The 17,238-nt window shown below is 49.8% G+C and overlaps 5 protein-coding genes across 5 annotated transcripts; 3 read left to right on the top strand and 2 right to left on the bottom strand.

Moving 5' to 3' along the window:
* Positions 1 to 281: 281 nt before the first annotated feature.
* On the top strand, positions 282 to 2,231 carry Pdw03_5870 (MFS transporter, putative; the record flags this gene model as incomplete). Its single annotated transcript, XM_014682859.1, has 7 exons — positions 282 to 518; positions 579 to 690; positions 751 to 1,013; positions 1,080 to 1,422; positions 1,481 to 1,543; positions 1,603 to 1,807; positions 1,880 to 2,231. 7 exons carry the CDS (start codon positions 282 to 284, stop codon positions 2,229 to 2,231), a joined length of 1,575 nt encoding a protein of 524 aa, XP_014538345.1.
* A 1,137-nt stretch (positions 2,232 to 3,368) lies between these two features.
* On the top strand, positions 3,369 to 7,310 carry Pdw03_5871 (Sensor histidine kinase/response regulator, putative; the record flags this gene model as incomplete). Its single annotated transcript, XM_014682860.1, has 3 exons — positions 3,369 to 3,833; positions 3,935 to 5,301; positions 5,375 to 7,310. 3 exons carry the CDS (start codon positions 3,369 to 3,371, stop codon positions 7,308 to 7,310), a joined length of 3,768 nt encoding a protein of 1,255 aa, XP_014538346.1.
* Positions 7,311 to 8,381: 1,071 nt separating this feature from the next.
* Positions 8,382 to 11,605, bottom strand: Pdw03_5872 (Putative succinate-semialdehyde dehydrogenase; the record flags this gene model as incomplete). The annotated part of the gene is made up of 7 exons (XM_066101188.1): positions 8,382 to 8,516; positions 8,587 to 9,679; positions 9,822 to 9,876; positions 9,927 to 10,034; positions 10,088 to 11,332; positions 11,394 to 11,481; positions 11,576 to 11,605. The coding sequence occupies 7 exons, from the start codon at positions 11,603 to 11,605 to the stop codon at positions 8,382 to 8,384; spliced, it is 2,754 nt and encodes a 917-aa protein (XP_065958128.1).
* A 205-nt stretch (positions 11,606 to 11,810) lies between these two features.
* Positions 11,811 to 13,341, bottom strand: Pdw03_5873 (Putative succinate-semialdehyde dehydrogenase; the record flags this gene model as incomplete). Its single annotated transcript, XM_066101189.1, has 6 exons — positions 11,811 to 12,354; positions 12,450 to 12,829; positions 12,888 to 12,961; positions 13,018 to 13,054; positions 13,111 to 13,136; positions 13,218 to 13,341. 6 exons carry the CDS (start codon positions 13,339 to 13,341, stop codon positions 11,811 to 11,813), a joined length of 1,185 nt encoding a protein of 394 aa, XP_065958129.1.
* A 1,410-nt stretch (positions 13,342 to 14,751) lies between these two features.
* Positions 14,752 to 16,827, top strand: Pdw03_5874 (FAD linked oxidase, N-terminal; the record flags this gene model as incomplete). The annotated part of the gene is made up of 4 exons (XM_014682862.1): positions 14,752 to 15,170; positions 15,228 to 15,624; positions 15,673 to 15,853; positions 15,908 to 16,827. 4 exons carry the CDS (start codon positions 14,752 to 14,754, stop codon positions 16,825 to 16,827), a joined length of 1,917 nt encoding a protein of 638 aa, XP_014538348.1.
* Positions 16,828 to 17,238: the final 411 nt, after the last annotated feature.

The raw sequence follows: 17,238 nt of genomic DNA on the forward strand, positions 1-17,238 counted from the left end.
TTGTTGTAACCATCTTATCTGATTTGCCAATCGCCAAGAGGACTTTCTGCTCGGCCTCCTTACGTGCGTGAACTGGCCAAGGAGCATTGATACTTTCTGGGATCAGCTCACCATAGCACTGAATTGCAGGGCCCCACCTTGTTAGACTTTTATCAATCTCCGAGATCCCACAAGTAGTCATAGCTTGGACGGTTTTTTTTAAGTAGGTTCGCTTGGAAGCTCTTTGTTTTCTTTCACAACCCGATAAAATTGCTATTTTTTTCGGGTGTCAGGTTGTGATCATGGCAGTTGAAGCTTCAGATCCCAAGTCCGTGGACGTGGTGTCGACGCCTGGCCCTGAAGATATTCACACTCTATCGAAAGAATCTCTATCGGATAATTCTAGCGATGACTCCAATGGAAAGACGCCACCACCCCTTGCGGCAAAGCTGTGCGCAGTCGCACTTATATCTTGTATCAGCTTTGGCTCCCACTGGAGTTCCGGCGTGACGGGTGCTATGAAGAGCACGATGAAAAAGGTACTAAATGCCATGGAAACGTCGATCCGCAGCATTCACTGACGGTGGTTTGTTTTGCAGAAAATGCATATAGACAACGTTCAATTTTCGCTTTTGGAAGCCAGCGAGAATTTCATGGCAACGGTACTGCTTTTGATAAGTGGTGTGATCACCGATCGAGTCGGCGGAGCTGGTACGTTGCTGAGTGTGTCAACTCAGGGAGAGAGATAAACTGACTAGTCCTTTTCGATAGAGATGATCGTTTGCGGAAATATCGTTTATACCATCGGTTCTATCCTCATTGCTGCCGCCGCGACCGTGCGTTCTTTCAACTTCATGATCGGAGGGCGAGTCATCCTCGCGCTCGGCGATATTGCCACACAAATCGCGCAGTACAAGATGTTTTCTTCTTGGTTTCCTCCTAGCAATGGATTTGCATCCACACTAGGCTTTGAGCTCGCCATTGGCAAGATAGGCGGGTTTGTCGGTAATTCGACGGCTAATATCATTGCAAAGGTGATTCTTCGCTTATCTCGAGTTGAATCGTGTTGAAATTGGTTAAGGAAATGCTGACAAGCATAGAGAACCGGTAACTTTGCATGGGTCTTCTGGACCTCGGTGTTCATGAACCTATTCACCAATGCGGCCAGCGCAGCGTTCTGGTTCTTCAACCAGTATTGCAACCGCCATTTTGAGGGACGACGCGACAAAGCAACGAAAGAACAACTGACTGAAAAAAACAAAAAGTTTGAATTTAGAAAGCTATTCGAGCTCCCGTGGATGTTCTGGGCTGTCTTGGGCTTCTCCGCATTCCAAACGACTGCCGCATCAGTTTTCAGCCAAAATGCCACTGAGCTGGCCGAGAAGCGATTCAATGTCGGTTCTATCAAGGCCGGGTGGTATAGCTCTCTTTCGCAGTATGCAGGTATGATATACCAGGAATGCATAGTCAAAGTGGCTCGATAAAAGTTAACTTAAGCCAGGATTTTTTCTCGTTCCCTGCTTGGGCGTTTTCATTGATGTCCTCGGCAACCGAGCATCCATATGTGAGTTTGACCTAAGGGTTCTTGAACAAGCCGGATACGACTGATGCTGATCTCCTTAGTATTTGCCTGCGGTCTCGGCATGCTGTTGAGCATGGTTCTCATTAACTTTGCAACATCAACGGCCGGCACAGGAGCTGCATTTGGCATCTACGCCCTTGCTGTGTCCCTCGGACCCACCTCAGTCATCGACAGCGTTCGCACCACACTCTGGCATCAATCGGTTTTTGGATCTGCGTATGCATTGAAAGTCACTATGAACAATGCGTAAGATCGATCTAACATCCCTGCATTTGAAATGTGGTCTGGCGCAGAAGCTGACATTGAAAATCGTAATAGTATGAGCATTGTAATCCGGATCATCACGGGAGCTTTGCAGGACGCAGATCACAACTCATACCGCCGAGTGGTGCAGGTATATCTGGCTCTTGGTGCCGGTGCTGTGGTTGTCGGTTCAGCTATCCTGATGGGCTCGTTTTTGACTGATAACCTGGCGCCGCTACAGTGGACTCGGCATAAACGGTTGACATCGGGTGCGGCTATCATCGAGCGGATCCGAGAGCGCAACTTAGTAACCCAGCAACGGCGCACTCGGAACATTTCCATATTTTGCTTCGGGATACTAATTTTGTTGATACTTGGGTCGTGGGTGGCGTATATCTGGGGTGCCGTGACCGGTCACAACTCTTAGTCAGGTCAAAGAAGTTGGAAGAGTTAAATGCGACATGATTTGGTGAGGCTTCGATCATCTCGGGTGTTCAGGCCCATGACGGAAGAGACGATCGCTTTGTATAGCCACCACAAAATCTTAGGCAGTGAAGTAGAGATTGCCTAATTGCATGGCTGCTGCATGAACTCGCCACCATCGTCATTGGGCTTGCTGGCTAATTTCACCCCCTGGCAGAGATGACGCACAGCCTTTTTTTTCTTTCTTCTGAATGACGAAACACCTGTGGAAGCCCTAACTAGTCAACAGGCCTTGGCGAGGTTACTGAGGTAACATGGCTCACATTCCAAGGTTACGACATGAAACAAAGCATGAAGCAAGTTTGCAACCAACGAACTTCTACTGGTTGAGCGATCATGAAGATTCATTGGTCCACTTGGCGCTGATCGGGGTGCCTGATCTTCACGGCAAATTCTGTGGCCTGAGGCCGTGAGCCAATAATCGACAGTCTTGGGACGCCACAGGACCACATCAAGCCACTGAAACCTACTTTTCTCCACACAATGTCCTCACAGGTGCTACCCAGTGGACGCCCCATGGACCCTTCCACTCCATCATGCTCCAGTCAACATGCTGGTCCAGCGACAATTGCACCACATTGGTGAGCCGATCCCAAGATTCTGGAAAATCCCACGAGAGAGGCGATGAAGCTGTGGAGCAGATGTACTCCATGTACGAATCTCAATGTGCACCGAGCGCCGGGCCCACTCCTCATGTTCTATACCTTTCTCCCCTCACTGGTCCACCTCGCCAGATTTTTCCCTTGACATATGAGATCTCGGCTTTGCATGCCGAAATTCCCACGCAGTTTCCCCTCGAGGACTATCTGCGATTCACCTGACTTGCTGTTCTTGGATAATGGTGTGTCTAAATCTCGAACTCCCACTTTCCTTTTTCTCCGAAAATTTGTGATTAATCCAGTCATACTCATCGCTCCAACAGTCTCACACCAATTGACCAGCTCTTTTGTGCACTTGTATCTCTCTCAACCCTCGTCACCCTGCCTTCGTCGTCACTGAAGTGATAGCTTCGCTAATCTCGAAATTTGGAGTCCGAGGATGCAAAACTGCGTCTTCGCTCTTCCACCGCTAGCGTCAAACCATGGAAGTTCCTAGGAAACACGAGCATGGCCTACACAACGCAGATCGTAGGGCAAGAGAGCTTTACCGCTACTACCAGCCTGCTTCTCAAGCTGAAGTGGTCTCATCTTCGCTTCCTACAAACGATGGATTTCCCTTTTCTGCAATTTCAGGAAGTACTATCACTCCACCGATCTCTGAGGGCTCTATGCCTTCACACAGCACAACTTCCCGACCAGCGACGGCAACTGTGACAGAAGCTCTCGTTCTGGGCACCTCGAACAGTACTATGACGTCATTTGCCCAGCTAGCGGCCTTGCGATTGAATGTCGAGCGGGTGTTTATATCTGTATTGGACCGTGACCAACAATACATCATTGCCGAAGCCACAAAATCTCTAAATTTGAACGATCCGTCAGTCCACGACGACAATGATGGTGTCTGGTTGGGGGCATCCGACACCCGCAAGACATGGAGTGTGTGCAAGGTAAGATTTTGCTCACTCGACGAGCTGGCTGATCCGGAGCCATTGCGAATTCGATCCCAGTATTCTTAGTATGACTCCTAGATTTTGACGCCATTCGACAGGACACTGTTTCACTACCCCCCAACGACCGCGAGAATGCGGACTACCAATTTCTAGTCGTGAACGACTTGACCGAAAATGAGCGCTACAAACACCTTTCCTTCGTCGACAAAGACTCCAACTTCCGCTTTTTCGCGGGAACTCCCTTGACAACAGACAAAAACATCAATTTGGGTTGTTTCTTCGTGTTGGACACAGAGCCCCGAGATGGATTGACACCGCTAGAGAAGGATACCCTAGGATCTATCTCGATGCTTGTGATGGACTACTTGAGCGTTTGCAGAGAGGCTTGCGAGGGACGCCGGGCCGCACGCCTTTCCCGCGGGCTTAGCTATTTCGTTGAAGGAAGCTCTAGTTTTGTGGATAATATCGATCAGTCGCACACCGGCAGTGTCAGTCTTCCATCAGCAACTCCCTCATCTTCCCACAATCGAATGAGTGCATCCGGTGGTTCCCATGAAAATGGCCCAGAAAACGTGTCTCAAACGTCATCCAATAGTCCACCGAACGACCGATCACTCAGTACCGACGCGCGTTCTTTCAGCTCCGTCCCGTCCGATTTGAAAATGGACTATGATTCGAAATTAAGCAGTGGTTCAAAAGTTGAATCGGGCACTGTAGAGAGCTCACTGCCAGAATGGCTGACAAGCAGCAGCCGAAATCGACTACCTTCCGATGACTCGCAAGGTAACTCTTGGTGTTTCCGCAGGGCGGCCAACTTACTCCGTGAGAGTCTTGACCTGAGCGGCGATAGTGGGGTCATTTTTCTGGAGGCTAACAACTTCCCTTTGATGGATGCAGAAATGGGGAGTGACTGTTCCGACACAGGCGGACCTGCCTCTGTGCTGTCAGCATCAACAAATGAAGAACCGTTTGCTCCCCAGGCAGGGTCGATGGCCACCTGCGCTGCGGCCAACTTGGACCGATCATTTCTCCAACTGTTACTTCGACGGTACCCCAAAGGAAAGCTGTGGTCTTTCCACCGCGATGGGCTCATCTTGACATCAGACGATGACGACCAAGAACTGCAAGACAAGGCCCCTCTTAGCACCAGTGCCAGTCGATCTCCACCCAGTGCTCCACAACCTTCAAAGCCCTTGCGAAAACGGAGAAAAGCCGCGGAGAACTCAATACTCAACCAGTATTTCCCAAATGCCGCGCAAATCATGTTTGTGCCTTTGTGGAATGCTGTTTCCTCGCAGTGGTTCGGAGGGTGTTTCTGCTGGAGTACAGTTGAAACCCAGGTGTTCACTACCTCAGTCGAGCTCAGTTCCGTGCTTGGGTTTTCATCTTCCATTATGGCCGAATATAGCCGTGTTGAATCCCTCATTGCGGATCGGCAAAAGGGAGATTTTATTGGGAGTATCTCGTGAGTTTTAATTAGATTTCTGGGGGATGTTAAACATGCTCGACAACAGATACTGACCACTATCTTTTCCTAGACATGAACTTCGTAGCCCCCTTCATGGAATCTTGGCCGCTGCCGAGTTCTTGAACAGTACTCATCTCAACGAATTCCAGGCCTCATTGCTTGAGACTGTTAATTCCTGTGGCCGGACGTTGCTGGATACAATGAATCAGGTACTTGACTTCAGCAAAGTAGTATCCTTGGAACGAACCTGGCGGTCAATAAAACGTAAGAAAGAGTCTTCGCTGGAATTCAAAGGTTCAGACAAACTGGCGCATCATCTGGATACGCTTGTGGCTACTGATGTAGCCATCCTTGCCGAGGAAGTCGTTGAAGGCATCTGTCTTGGCCATGTATATGGTCAGAGCTCTACTGCTTCAGCGGACCTGCCCGTTTTGATGCCACATCAAACAAAGTCGCAGAATCAGTGGTCGAATGTCGAAGTTGTTATCGACATTTCATTCCGAGATTGGGTTTACCGTACTCAGCCGGGTGCTTTGCGGCGCATCATTATGAATCTTTTTGGAAATGCCATGAAATACACAGACTCTGGCCGTGTCACTTTATCCTTGGCAGCATCTAGCCAATCTGAAGGACGATCTCGGCGGCAGGGCCTTGAAGACTTGGTTACATTGACAGTAACCGACACGGGTAAAGGTATATCGGAAGAGTTTTTGCGCGGCAAGCTTTATACACCTTTTGCCCAGGAAGACGCCCTGGCTGTTGGTACCGGGCTGGGATTGTCAATTGTTCGCAGTTTGGTCAAGGCTCTGGATGGAAGCATTCGAATTCGCAGCCGTCCTGGGGAGGGCACTGTCGTACATGTATCCCTCCCCCTAGAGCGGCCTGTTGGCAAGGAAAGCCCGGCCATCGAACCGTCTGGACAGCTTATCCAACAGAGAGAGACCTTGACCCAAACTCTTCTACTACGCGAGGCATACCCTGGTAGACGAGCCTCCATCTGGGGAGCCAATCCAACCGATGTGAATGCCGACTCTAATTGGTCTGAAATTGCTCGGTACCTTTCAGACTGGTATAAAATAGAGATCGTCGCATGGACACCGGAAGCCCGAATTGATCTTGTGCTTATGGATGAAAACGACCTACCGAACTTCCGCACCACTGCACCCTCGGCTACTTTGCCTGCTCTTCTCGTTCTATGTCACAAGTCAGTGGATTACACTGGGGCAAAATCCGAGTGGTTGCCTCTTGCCTCCTCCGTGGACATCATCCGGCGTCCCTGTGGGCCACACAAGTTGGCTCGAAGTGTGATGAGGTGTCTGACCCACGGCCAATCGAGATCCGCGACACCAGCTTCCGCTCTGCAACCACTGAGTCTGCCTCTCAGGACGTCCTCGTTGCCATCTGCCTTCGTTTCACCCCTCATGTCCTCCGCTGATAGCTCTAGCGCTCCGGAGCTGAGTTGTCCTGGAATCCGCCCCATGACAATTTCACCACCGCAAGCTGCATCACAAATCACCACACTACCCGAGGAAATTTCAGAAGCCCCCTTAACAGGACCACTGGTAGAGGACACCACCAAATCTCGACGACTGACACGAGTGCTTGTGGTTGATGATAATCGCATAAACCTCAACTTGATGATGACGTTCCTCAAAAAGCGCCAGCTAACCGAGCTGGACCCAGCTGAGAACGGCAAATTGGCGGTGGAGGCAGTCGAGCGTATGCAGAGCGGTTACGATATCATCTTCATGGACATGTCGATGCCGGTCATGAATGGTTTCGAGGCTACACGTGCTATCCGCTCGTTGGAGAGGGACATCGATGGCCGTACCCCAGCTATCATAATTGCTCTGACTGGACTGAGCAGCTCTCGTGATGAGTCAGATGCCATTGCTTCTGGTGTAGACCTGTTCCTCACCAAACCTGTCTCTTTCAGAGAAGTCGCACGGCTACTAGATGAGTGGGAAAGGGATGGGATGGTAACAGAACGGAAGATGGCATGTTGAACCAGCATCATTTGGTCCATTTTGGTTTGGTGCGCTGGCCTGTTCGCGCTGGCTTGTTCCTGAAATTTTCATTTGAAATTTGTCGCCTGACACACCTCTTCTGGTGACCACATTTCCTTCCAGCACCTTTCTACCTCACCTCTATACCCTGCCAACAAACTGCACACGACATGAACTACTTTTGTTCTGTTCTGATTTTCTCTATCATCAAAGCCCTATGATATCAGTCTATCGTTGACCTGAATATGGGATTGGTGTTGATAATGCTGAAACATTTTCAATGCTATCACTCTAGACATGAACGTGATGACACTTGGTTTTCGCCTTTTCTCTTTTTCTCTTCACTCCCCTTTGTTTGACTTACACACAAATTTCGACAACTACTGTTTATATAATTTCTGATTTACACTACTTTATGCCAAGCCAACGCTGGGTACATGGGAGCGAAGGCTGGAGCTTGTAATTTTTTTTTTTCGTTTCTTGCAAGATACTCAACATTGCAAGGCGTGCAACGTTCTAGCCGCCTGGTGATATACGTGCGTTTTTGCTTTTTCGATCTTATTTTGGTGATGGAAATTCACAAACTTGTAGATGTCTGTTACTTCAGGTGGCGCTGGATCGCTCTGCTGGCCTTGCGATATGTACACGATTTGGGATGACGGCTAGACGGCGTTGAAAACAAATGTCATGAATATGATCAGTTGTGGTATGAGACTACAATTTAGATGTTTCTCATCGACATGACCTCCTCGTTTTTGGCATTGTTCCAGAAAGTGAAATCGAGAATCTTCGGGTTAGATGGCGAGTGTACTGGTTCGGCTTGCTTGACTGTTACGTATTTCATCACATGCAGCGGGACTAGCAGCACTTGTAGGCCCGTGTCACCTTGAGAGGTCTGAGAATCTATGAAGGGGTGATGAACTTTTGCAACGGGTTTGCGATATCCAAGCGTTATGCATTTGGAGAGCCTGAGGGTAGAAATATCAGCTGACAAGGTAATTATTAGTATATACCAAGGAACGGAAATTCAAGACATCAACAAACCTGTGCAAATTTTTCCTCGCCAGCGGTTTACTCTCCAGGTGTGTATGACGGAGTCAAGTCGAGGCTATAAAGACGATTGGCGTTGTAGAACAGAACATCAGCGGCTATTTTCATAGCCTGAGCCGCAGTGAAGTCGCCATATTGAACATAGTCCACGAGAACCTGTTTAACAAAATAAGTAAGCAGACGATTTTTTTTTTTTTTTTAAAAAAAAAGTACGCTGGCAACTAACCGTCTCGAGAGCCTGGCGGAACTGTCTATTAGCCAACCAGAATGTCTCAGGGTGAAACTGGCCACCCGTACTCCAGAGCAGACGGTTGGTAGGTGCAAGCTCTAGACTGTCTCTCAGAACCTTCGTTTGTGCCTCGCGGCTAACCATGGGAAAGACCTTCCCGAGATCAAGATAGACGTTGGGATAAGCAGAAGCTAGATACCCCGCTTCGCGGGTGTAAGGGTATCCAGCGTGCAATAGCACGATGTCCGCGCTAGCATACTGCGCGATTAACGGCTGCAAATACGCAGGGTTCGACCGCAAAAGATTAATCCGATTATCTCCCAAGCCGGTGTGAAATAGCAAAGGTTTCACAACACCGGCTTTCTTCTTGAACGAGATCGCTTTCAGCGTCTGTTGGACTATCCAATCACAGATCTGCTTATCATCGACCTCGAACCCAGACCTGGTGGTTCCAGAATCGAGGATGCGAATCAATGACCCGCCAAGTGTGGTATCATCGGAGGAATACGGATCCACGTCCAATCCGGTGCGACAGCAAATTTCTGATTTGAACCCAATGACATTGGCATCGTCCAAAGCCTCGCCGAGCGCATCTTGGAATCGCTGTCGGAAATTGTTCCAGACTGATTCGCCGTTCTTGCGAGCGTTGGAGACCTGCAGGATTGTGGACTCTGCCAGAGCTTCGATTTGCACGATGCATTTTGTCGGCGAGACCGTAAAGCTATCGTGCCAGCTGGACGGTTCGATGTCTTCGTCGTCACTGAGGTAGTCATCGAGTAGCAGTGCATGCGTGCCTGATAGAGACTTTCGGATCAAGCCGTCGTAGTCTTCGCGCACGCTTTGATTGCGGGCGGTCTGGATATCGGTCCAGTCTGCACAGGGGCGACCGTATAGCTCGGAGAGTTGGGCTGTGGCCCGCAGCGAGGGGAGCGTGGTGCGGGCATTTTCTAGGGCTAGACCGTCGGCTGATGAGGTGATGGCTTTTAATGGGTAATTTTCATAATCGGTGGCTGACTCGCGGTTCAGCAGGTTGTGTGCATGGTGATCAATGAGCGGGTGAGACTGAATCAGGTGTCGTAGTGTACCAATGCTGTCCATGGTGATGATATTGAAGGTATGTAATGTGCAGTGAAGAAAATCTGATATTGAAAAGATTCCCCCCCAATTGCGTGTAGCCAATCAGGACATCCATTTCCATCCACGCCTGGAGAAAAGTGGATTCAACCACTCACACTGAAGCCAATACAACATTCACAAATTTCATTTCATTCAGGTAGAAGACTTGGTCTATGAAGGTCATGTATATGTTCAATGATGTCCCTCAATCGTCAAGGTACCTGTTTTGCTAACTAGGTACTCATCGACCGCCACGTCCTTTCCACTCTCCTTGCCATAACCAGATTCCTTGAGCCCGCCGAAAGGCGACTCGGCGACTGATAGGTTGCCTGCAGAATTTGTTAGGCATATTTTTGCATAACGATATGAATAGTAAACCCACCTGCATTCATCCCGATCATTCCCGCCTCCAAGTTTTCGAAGAGACGCCACGTGCGATCGACATTCTTGGTGAAAGCATAACTAGCCAGACCCATGCTGGTATCATTAGCCAGCTTGACAGCCTGCTCCTCAGTCTCGAACCGGTAAAGCGCAGCAATAGGCGCAAAGGATTCTTCCTGTGAAATGAGCATTTCCTCCGTCATTCCCGATAGAATAGTGGGCTCGAAGAAATAACCAGGGTTCGACTTGAGAGGATTACCCCCTAAGATGACATCGGCACCGAGACGACGAGCATCCTCTACGTGTGCAGCTGCTTTTTCGACACTCCGAGGCGTGGTCAATGGTCCCATCGTGGTACCGGCCACCGCACCATGACCAACAGTTATCGCAGCAGTACGCTCCTTCAGAAGCGCAGCGAAACGATCATACACTCCTGCCTGCACATAGATGCGATTGGCAGTAATACACGCCTGACCCGCATGGCGCCATTTCAACGCCGTGAGCTGTTCAACCGCCTGGTCGAGATTGGCATCATCGAAAACAAGGAAGGGACAGTTCCCACCGAGCTCGAGGGTCAACTTCTTCAGACCATGCGCACAGTGCGAAGCAACCAACTTACCCACTCGTGTCGAGCCCGTGAACGTCACCTTCTTAACAAGCGGGTGCTTACACAACGCCTCGCTCAGTGCCGGTGTATTCTCCAAGTCCGTAGGGAGCACATTCAGCACACCAGCCGGGATACCCGCACGGTGCGCCAACTCTGCCAAAACGAGCGCCGAAATCGGCGTCTCAGGACTGGGCTTAACGACCATCGTACAGCCAGCTGCTAGCGCGGCGCCGGCTTTCCGTATAACCATGGCAACGGGGAAGTTCCATGGGATGAGGGCGGCTGCCACGCCGATCGGCTGCTTGATGGTGAACAGGCGGCGGTTCGGTTCCGCAGCTCTAGATACACTGCCCTGGATACGCTCTGCTTCTCCGGCGAACCACCATAGGAAGCCGAGGGAGTCGTTGACCTCGTCTTGTGCTTCTGCTAGCGGCTTGCCTGTTTCGTGGGTTAAGATCTGGGCGAGATCGTCGCGAGCCGCTGCGATCAAGTTGTGCCATTCTAGAAGCCACTTGGCGCGCTGACGTGGATTGACTTTGCGGAATTGCTCAAAGGCTACGTGTGCATTTTCCACAGCGGCAGATACATCTTCTGCTGCGTTTGCCGGGCAGCTGGCCCACGCTTTGTCGGTGCCGGGATCTGAGTGGTATCTACATAAGCGGTGATCTCCGCGTCAGGTACAGACCTGGAAGTGACCTACCCTGGACCTCAAACCGCTTGCTGCTCTGGGCACCGACCCATTTGTCGCCGATGATGGAGTCAAATTTCAGCAGACTGGGATCCGCGAGCTGCAGAAAATCGTATTAGTGCTGTTTGCGCTCAACATTTCGAACATGTTGCCGGATATCCAAGTGGACAGGGATAAATGAGTAGAATGCACACCTTGAACGGCAACTGGTACTGAGTCGTCATGTTGATGATTCTCGAAAGTTTTCGATAACTCGATACAAGTTATTTTGAATATATTCACCGGACAAGAGTTCATGTGAAGAGGGGAAATACGGGGCCTCTTATGTGCTCTGTATAACCCCTCACATCCGAAAATGGAGTAGATCTTCAAGTTGGCTACTGGCCATGAGCATTCATAAATTACTTTCTGTACAAAGTACCCTCTGTGTTACACCAAGCTATCTATACTAGTCGGCCTTCCCTCTTGCGACCGATTCTCCGCCCTGGGCTCCATACCGTATCCGACTGAGATCTCACTAGTCTTCATAAAACCCTTATCATCATCACTCAAACTCCCACTCGAACTATCTCCACGCTTATACTTACGCATTTCAAAATCACCAACATTGCCATGCGGCCCGCCCAGCGGGTCTGCCATTTCATGATCAGTACCACGGGTGGAGCAAAGTGATGTCTGTGCGTGTGATGCAGACTTGGCCTTGAGATGATTCGATAGGAGTCTGCGTGACCCAACGCGGGTGCCGGTGTCAGTGCCGTAGGCCAATTTTACGTTACACGAGCTACCGAGAAGACGCGGGAGAAACCTGCCGCTGATGGCTTTTAAGGAGGGGCCGCAGGCTGTTACCACGGCGATATTTACTTCGACTGCCGAGCTGCAGAATCCGATTGAGTAGGTTGGGTCTGGGTTTGGGGTGTGGGAGAGAAATCCTTGGGCGAGAATAATGATGCGCCAGACTCCGATGGCGGTTGCGCTGTGCGTTATTTGGTGAGTTGGGGATGGAGATGGAGATGGAGATGGAGATGGAGATGGAGTTGGGGTTGGGGTTGGATGTGGGGAGTTACTTACACCCCACCTAGACATAGAATGATGCACACGGCAAGTTTGCGTCGGAGAGGCATTTGCAGGCGTGCGATGATTATAATCGGGATGGAGAGGACCATTATATCGGTGAACAGGTTTAGCGCTGCGGTCGAGACGTAGAATGCCGCTTGGTTGATGCATTTGCCCCCCGGAATCGTCATGTCATAGATGTATGCCACTGGGCTACACTGGAAGATGTCGACGAAGAGAACGGTAATGAAAAGGCTGGTTACCATGGCAAAGGAGCTCCAGATGAGGCATTTGACCACCCGTGAGTGTGAATCGAGACGGCGCAAAAATAACAAGATCGATAGTTTGACCACGGTCAAGGCTGGATTGTAGAGGAGTTGATTTGCGAAGTTCCACTGTTTTGTTCATGTGAGTCTCTCTGATCTATGAAGCAAGCTGTGTTTTGCACCTTACATTCAGCCCGGGTCTGGGATTGTGGTTCTTGGGAACATCCCAGATGTGAATGCCGACATAGTTGGTTTTGATAACTGATCTTACCGAATTAGCCGATGCTCGGTTTGCGCTTCATCACCAAACCACTTACAGTACCATGAGGTAACAGATTGCGAGATGGCGATAACCTAGGAAAAGACAAATTAAGCATTTGCTCATAGACTTGGACCTATGGGGATCTTACATATCCCACGACAATCAAGTAGTCATCTATATCAAATCTCTTTAGCAATCACTTCTACAAGTCCAAATCCAGTGCCAACCTGGAACCCGGGAGGGTTCAACCCATACCGCTTGTGAGTGCAGAACGTAATAGCCATCGGCTCCAGAGCCGAAGGAGAACTGCAATACCTCCCAGAATAGGGAAGGCGACCACGATACCTAAGGCGGCTTTCTGATAATGATTGTCAACCATTGTGTGATCTTCTCAGAGAAGGGGAAGGCTTCTTGATCAGCCTGTGAGCTTGATCTTAAGATGTAGGGTTGGCATTGCGGCTACCACAATGAGCTAGGATCGACATCGGGTCCACTTCTTTTGCTTGGGAGTTCTAGGGCCATTGGAGCCATTTTCATAGATTGAGCCAATTGGGGGTCTGGGCGCCATCTGCCAAAAAAAAATTGCATGTCCGTTGATGCCGGTAATTGAGGAGAGAGTCAGTATTGAATAGCGCGCAAGGGTTTGAGCCTCAATTTAGATGGGTGGAGTTCTTCTTGGCCAGACTTCTCGACAGAAAGCCGAGTCATTTCTCACCTTGCTGTCATCTGAATGGTCGCTTGTTGAAATGTACTTTCAATGTAGATTGCAAGCCCTAGCCCCCAACGTATCCTTCCTTACACGGGTCAATATTTGAATCATCGGCGCACAGAAAACAGTCACCTCTGGGATGTTAGTGAAAACCCTGATCGTTCTTACACCGTAGCATTTGCAGCTGGTCCATGTAAGGGGGCGAAAGAGGAGTGCATGAGAACTCCCCCAGTCGGCATCGAACTTTGAAGTGGACTTGTCAAGGATCAAAAGTCGTCAAGGTGATTTTTTTGCAGATGAGGGTGCATCGGCTCACAATATCAATGCCTCGCACAGAAACGGAACGATCGGTACTGCTTCATCGGTTTCCCCTTACTCTTGAGTGAACTCAAATGAAATGCAACATTCTCCTAGTCCCTTGCGTTGCGAATGTTGTATTCCTCCGAAAGCTTATCGGATCTACCCAGGTGGGGCATATTGGATTAGGAAAAAAAGGGAGAATAAAAGTCGCGTTAGACCAAATGGTAGCCCGATGAGAATGAAGACGAGGATAGTAGCGCATGTTCATGTAGTCGTGTTGCTCGACTCAGTCGTAGATAGAACGTCTACCCCGACCGGAGTGAGCATAGGCCATTATCTTCTTCATACAGAGTAATGGATGAAAAGAAAGTAATGATAGTTATATTGGGTAGAAGGCGTTGTATTGCCAAGAACACACAGCAGGCGTCACAAAGTCTATCCTAGGTGATTCCACCGCGGAGATCTGAAAAAAAAAGGACCCATCAGGCTCTAGCTTAATCTTTTAAGCCCGGCGAAAAGAGACGCACGAGAGTGGAGTGAGATGCAGCTCGAGCGAGAGCTTGAGTGAGACATCCCAAGTTGTTTGGGAGGTGGCCAGCTTTCCTTTTGAATGTCGACCTCATGTTACGGAAGCACCATCCCATGTTGGGTACTACAAAGATCGTTTAATCTACAGCTTGGGTTGGCGAGCGTGGGAGACTTGATTTGAAACTCTCCATTCACCACTTTTCTCGGTCTTGCGAAGGTCAGACATAGCTTCGTCCCTTTCACAATCTCACCATGGCCCCTTGCTCGCTCAGAACAGCAGTTTTTCTTGGTGCTATCCTCCTCGTAACCCCCGGAGATGCCCATGTTGGACAGGGTTTGCCTAGCCCCATAGCTGGCGCAATGCTATTTGACAGCGAGCGGTTTCCTTTGGCAGATCATGACATTGCGAAGCTCAAACAACATCAGTCAACCTTGGTTGAATTTGGGAGCAATGCCACTGGTAAGACCAAACGACCTTTAGGGAAATGTAAGGTGTTGCCCGGTGACCACCAGTGGCCGTCGCAGTCTACATGGTCGGCCTTGGATGACCTTCTAGGTGGTGCGCTCATCAAAACAGTCCCCCTAGCGGCGTCTTGCTATTCTTCTTGGCCCGAATATGACAGCGCCGAATGCGAGAAAATCAGCTCGCTGTGGACGGATTCCCATCTTCAGTTCGTTCCACCACGAGTGTGTAAAACATAGAAATGGCATACTGACTCCACGTTTAGTGCTGCGGACCCCGCGTCAGCAATGTGGCCTCTGTTCGAGGGAAGAACCTGTCTACCCACTACCAATGCCTCTGCATCTTGCACAGTGGGTGGATATAGCAGTTATGCTGTGAATGTGAGCCGTGTCGCTCAAATTCAACTTGCGGTAAACTTTGCACGTAACGCGGACATCCGCCTGGTCGTTAAGAACACCGGCCATGACTTTAACGGCAAATCGACTGGTGCTGGTGCTTTGGGTATCTGGACCCACCATCTCAAGGATATTGAATACTATGAGAATTATCGTGCCTCAGGCTATCAGGGTCCAGCTGTCAAGATGGGGTCAGGTGTGCAGGCATTTGAGATCTATTCAAAGGGCCAGGAACTTGAATTCACCGCCGTTGGTGGCGAAGGGAAGGTTAGTTGATCATTTCCGAATGACACTTGCAATAACTGAACTGTTTAGACTGTCGGTGTTGCTGGTGGCTACGTTCTCGGCGGTGGCCATTCGCCCATGTCCAGCGTATATGGCCTAGCTGCTGATCAAGTTCTAGCTCTTGAGGTCGTGCTGGCAAATGGACGCTTCGTCACTGTGACTGAAGAAAGTGATGCTGATCTATTCTGGGCTCTGCGTGGTGGCGGCGGTGGTATGTGTGCTTCACATTCTCTTCTCGGGATTCTATCTAACCGATTCCGACCAGGAACCTACGGAGTGGTCACTTCCCTAATCTCTCGTGTCTACCCCAAGGTAGGTGTTACTGTCTCGACATTCAACTTTTCCACTAGCGATGATGTTTCCGTCGAGACCTTTTGGGCTGGTATCCGATCATATTTGGAGCGATTCCCGGCTCACGCCGACGCTGGCACCTATGCATACTTTTGGGTGATGCCGATGGGCCCGGGTGCATTCACCTTCCTAATGAGCCCCTTCTTCGCCGTCAATCATACCGTGGACGAGTTCAACGATTTAGTCAAACCATGGTTCGATGACCTTCATGAGCTGGGAATTCTAATCCAACCAAATACAACCTATTATGACAGCTTCTACGACGGCTGGAACGCCGGATTTCCGCTCGAAACCGTCGCCTCCTCGACCGTAATGACCGGCTCTCGCCTCTTCCCGCGCGCAAACTGGGAAACGCCTACATTGCTGAATGAGACATTCAATGCCTTACGTGCGACTATAACCGACGGCTTTACATTGCTCGCATTCAACATGAAAGCCGAGCTACAAGAGGGCTTCACTTCGAATGCAGCAAACCCGGCTTTCCGCCAGTCGCTGATGCACGCCATCACATCGACGTCCTGGACGAACACTACCTCCGATGCTGACATCAAAGTCAAGATGGATGACCTCACTAAAGCCATTGGAAAGTGGCGCGCTGTCTGCCCCGATTCCGGCGCGTACATGTCCGAGTCGGATATCCAAGAGCCGCACTTCCAGCAGGCCTTCTATGGTACCAACTACGACCGTTTGTATAAGCTGAAACAGCGGTATGACCCGACTGGTTTGTTCTATGTGCCTACTGGTGTTGGCAGTGAGGATTGGGTTGTAAAGAGCATGGATGGTCTTCCGAATCAGAATGGTCGATTATGCCGGATTCAAGGTGATACGGTGTAAAATAGACCTTTAATGTGTAACTACAGTGAAATATTATATAGACCTAAGTCTACGAAAAAAACTGAGCTCGATTGGTATACATGGGCTTCTGTTGCAGAGGACCTTTACTAAAGTCTTTTGTGCTGCGGAAACGCCTGTGCGTTGTTCACCTCGGATATCCGAGCTCATCAACACCAACCCAGAGCTGGTCTCATATTCATGCATCCAAGTTGTCAGATACCACACCAATCATTGGAATAAAGCTTTCTTACATCAACGCTCAGATATTTCCTTCTTTGGCACTGGAAATGATGCGGAGATCCAAAACCGGGCATGCGGTGTTTTCCGGGGGGGCATCAAGTCGGAAATCCGGAAAAGCACCCGTGAGGGGCTTTTCCGCCAGATATAAAAACCATCTCGAGCGAATGAATT

The sequence above is a fragment of the Penicillium digitatum genome, chromosome 6 (assembly GCF_016767815.1).
Source record: "Penicillium digitatum chromosome 6, complete sequence".
Taxonomy (NCBI): Eukaryota; Fungi; Ascomycota; class Eurotiomycetes; order Eurotiales; family Aspergillaceae; genus Penicillium; species Penicillium digitatum.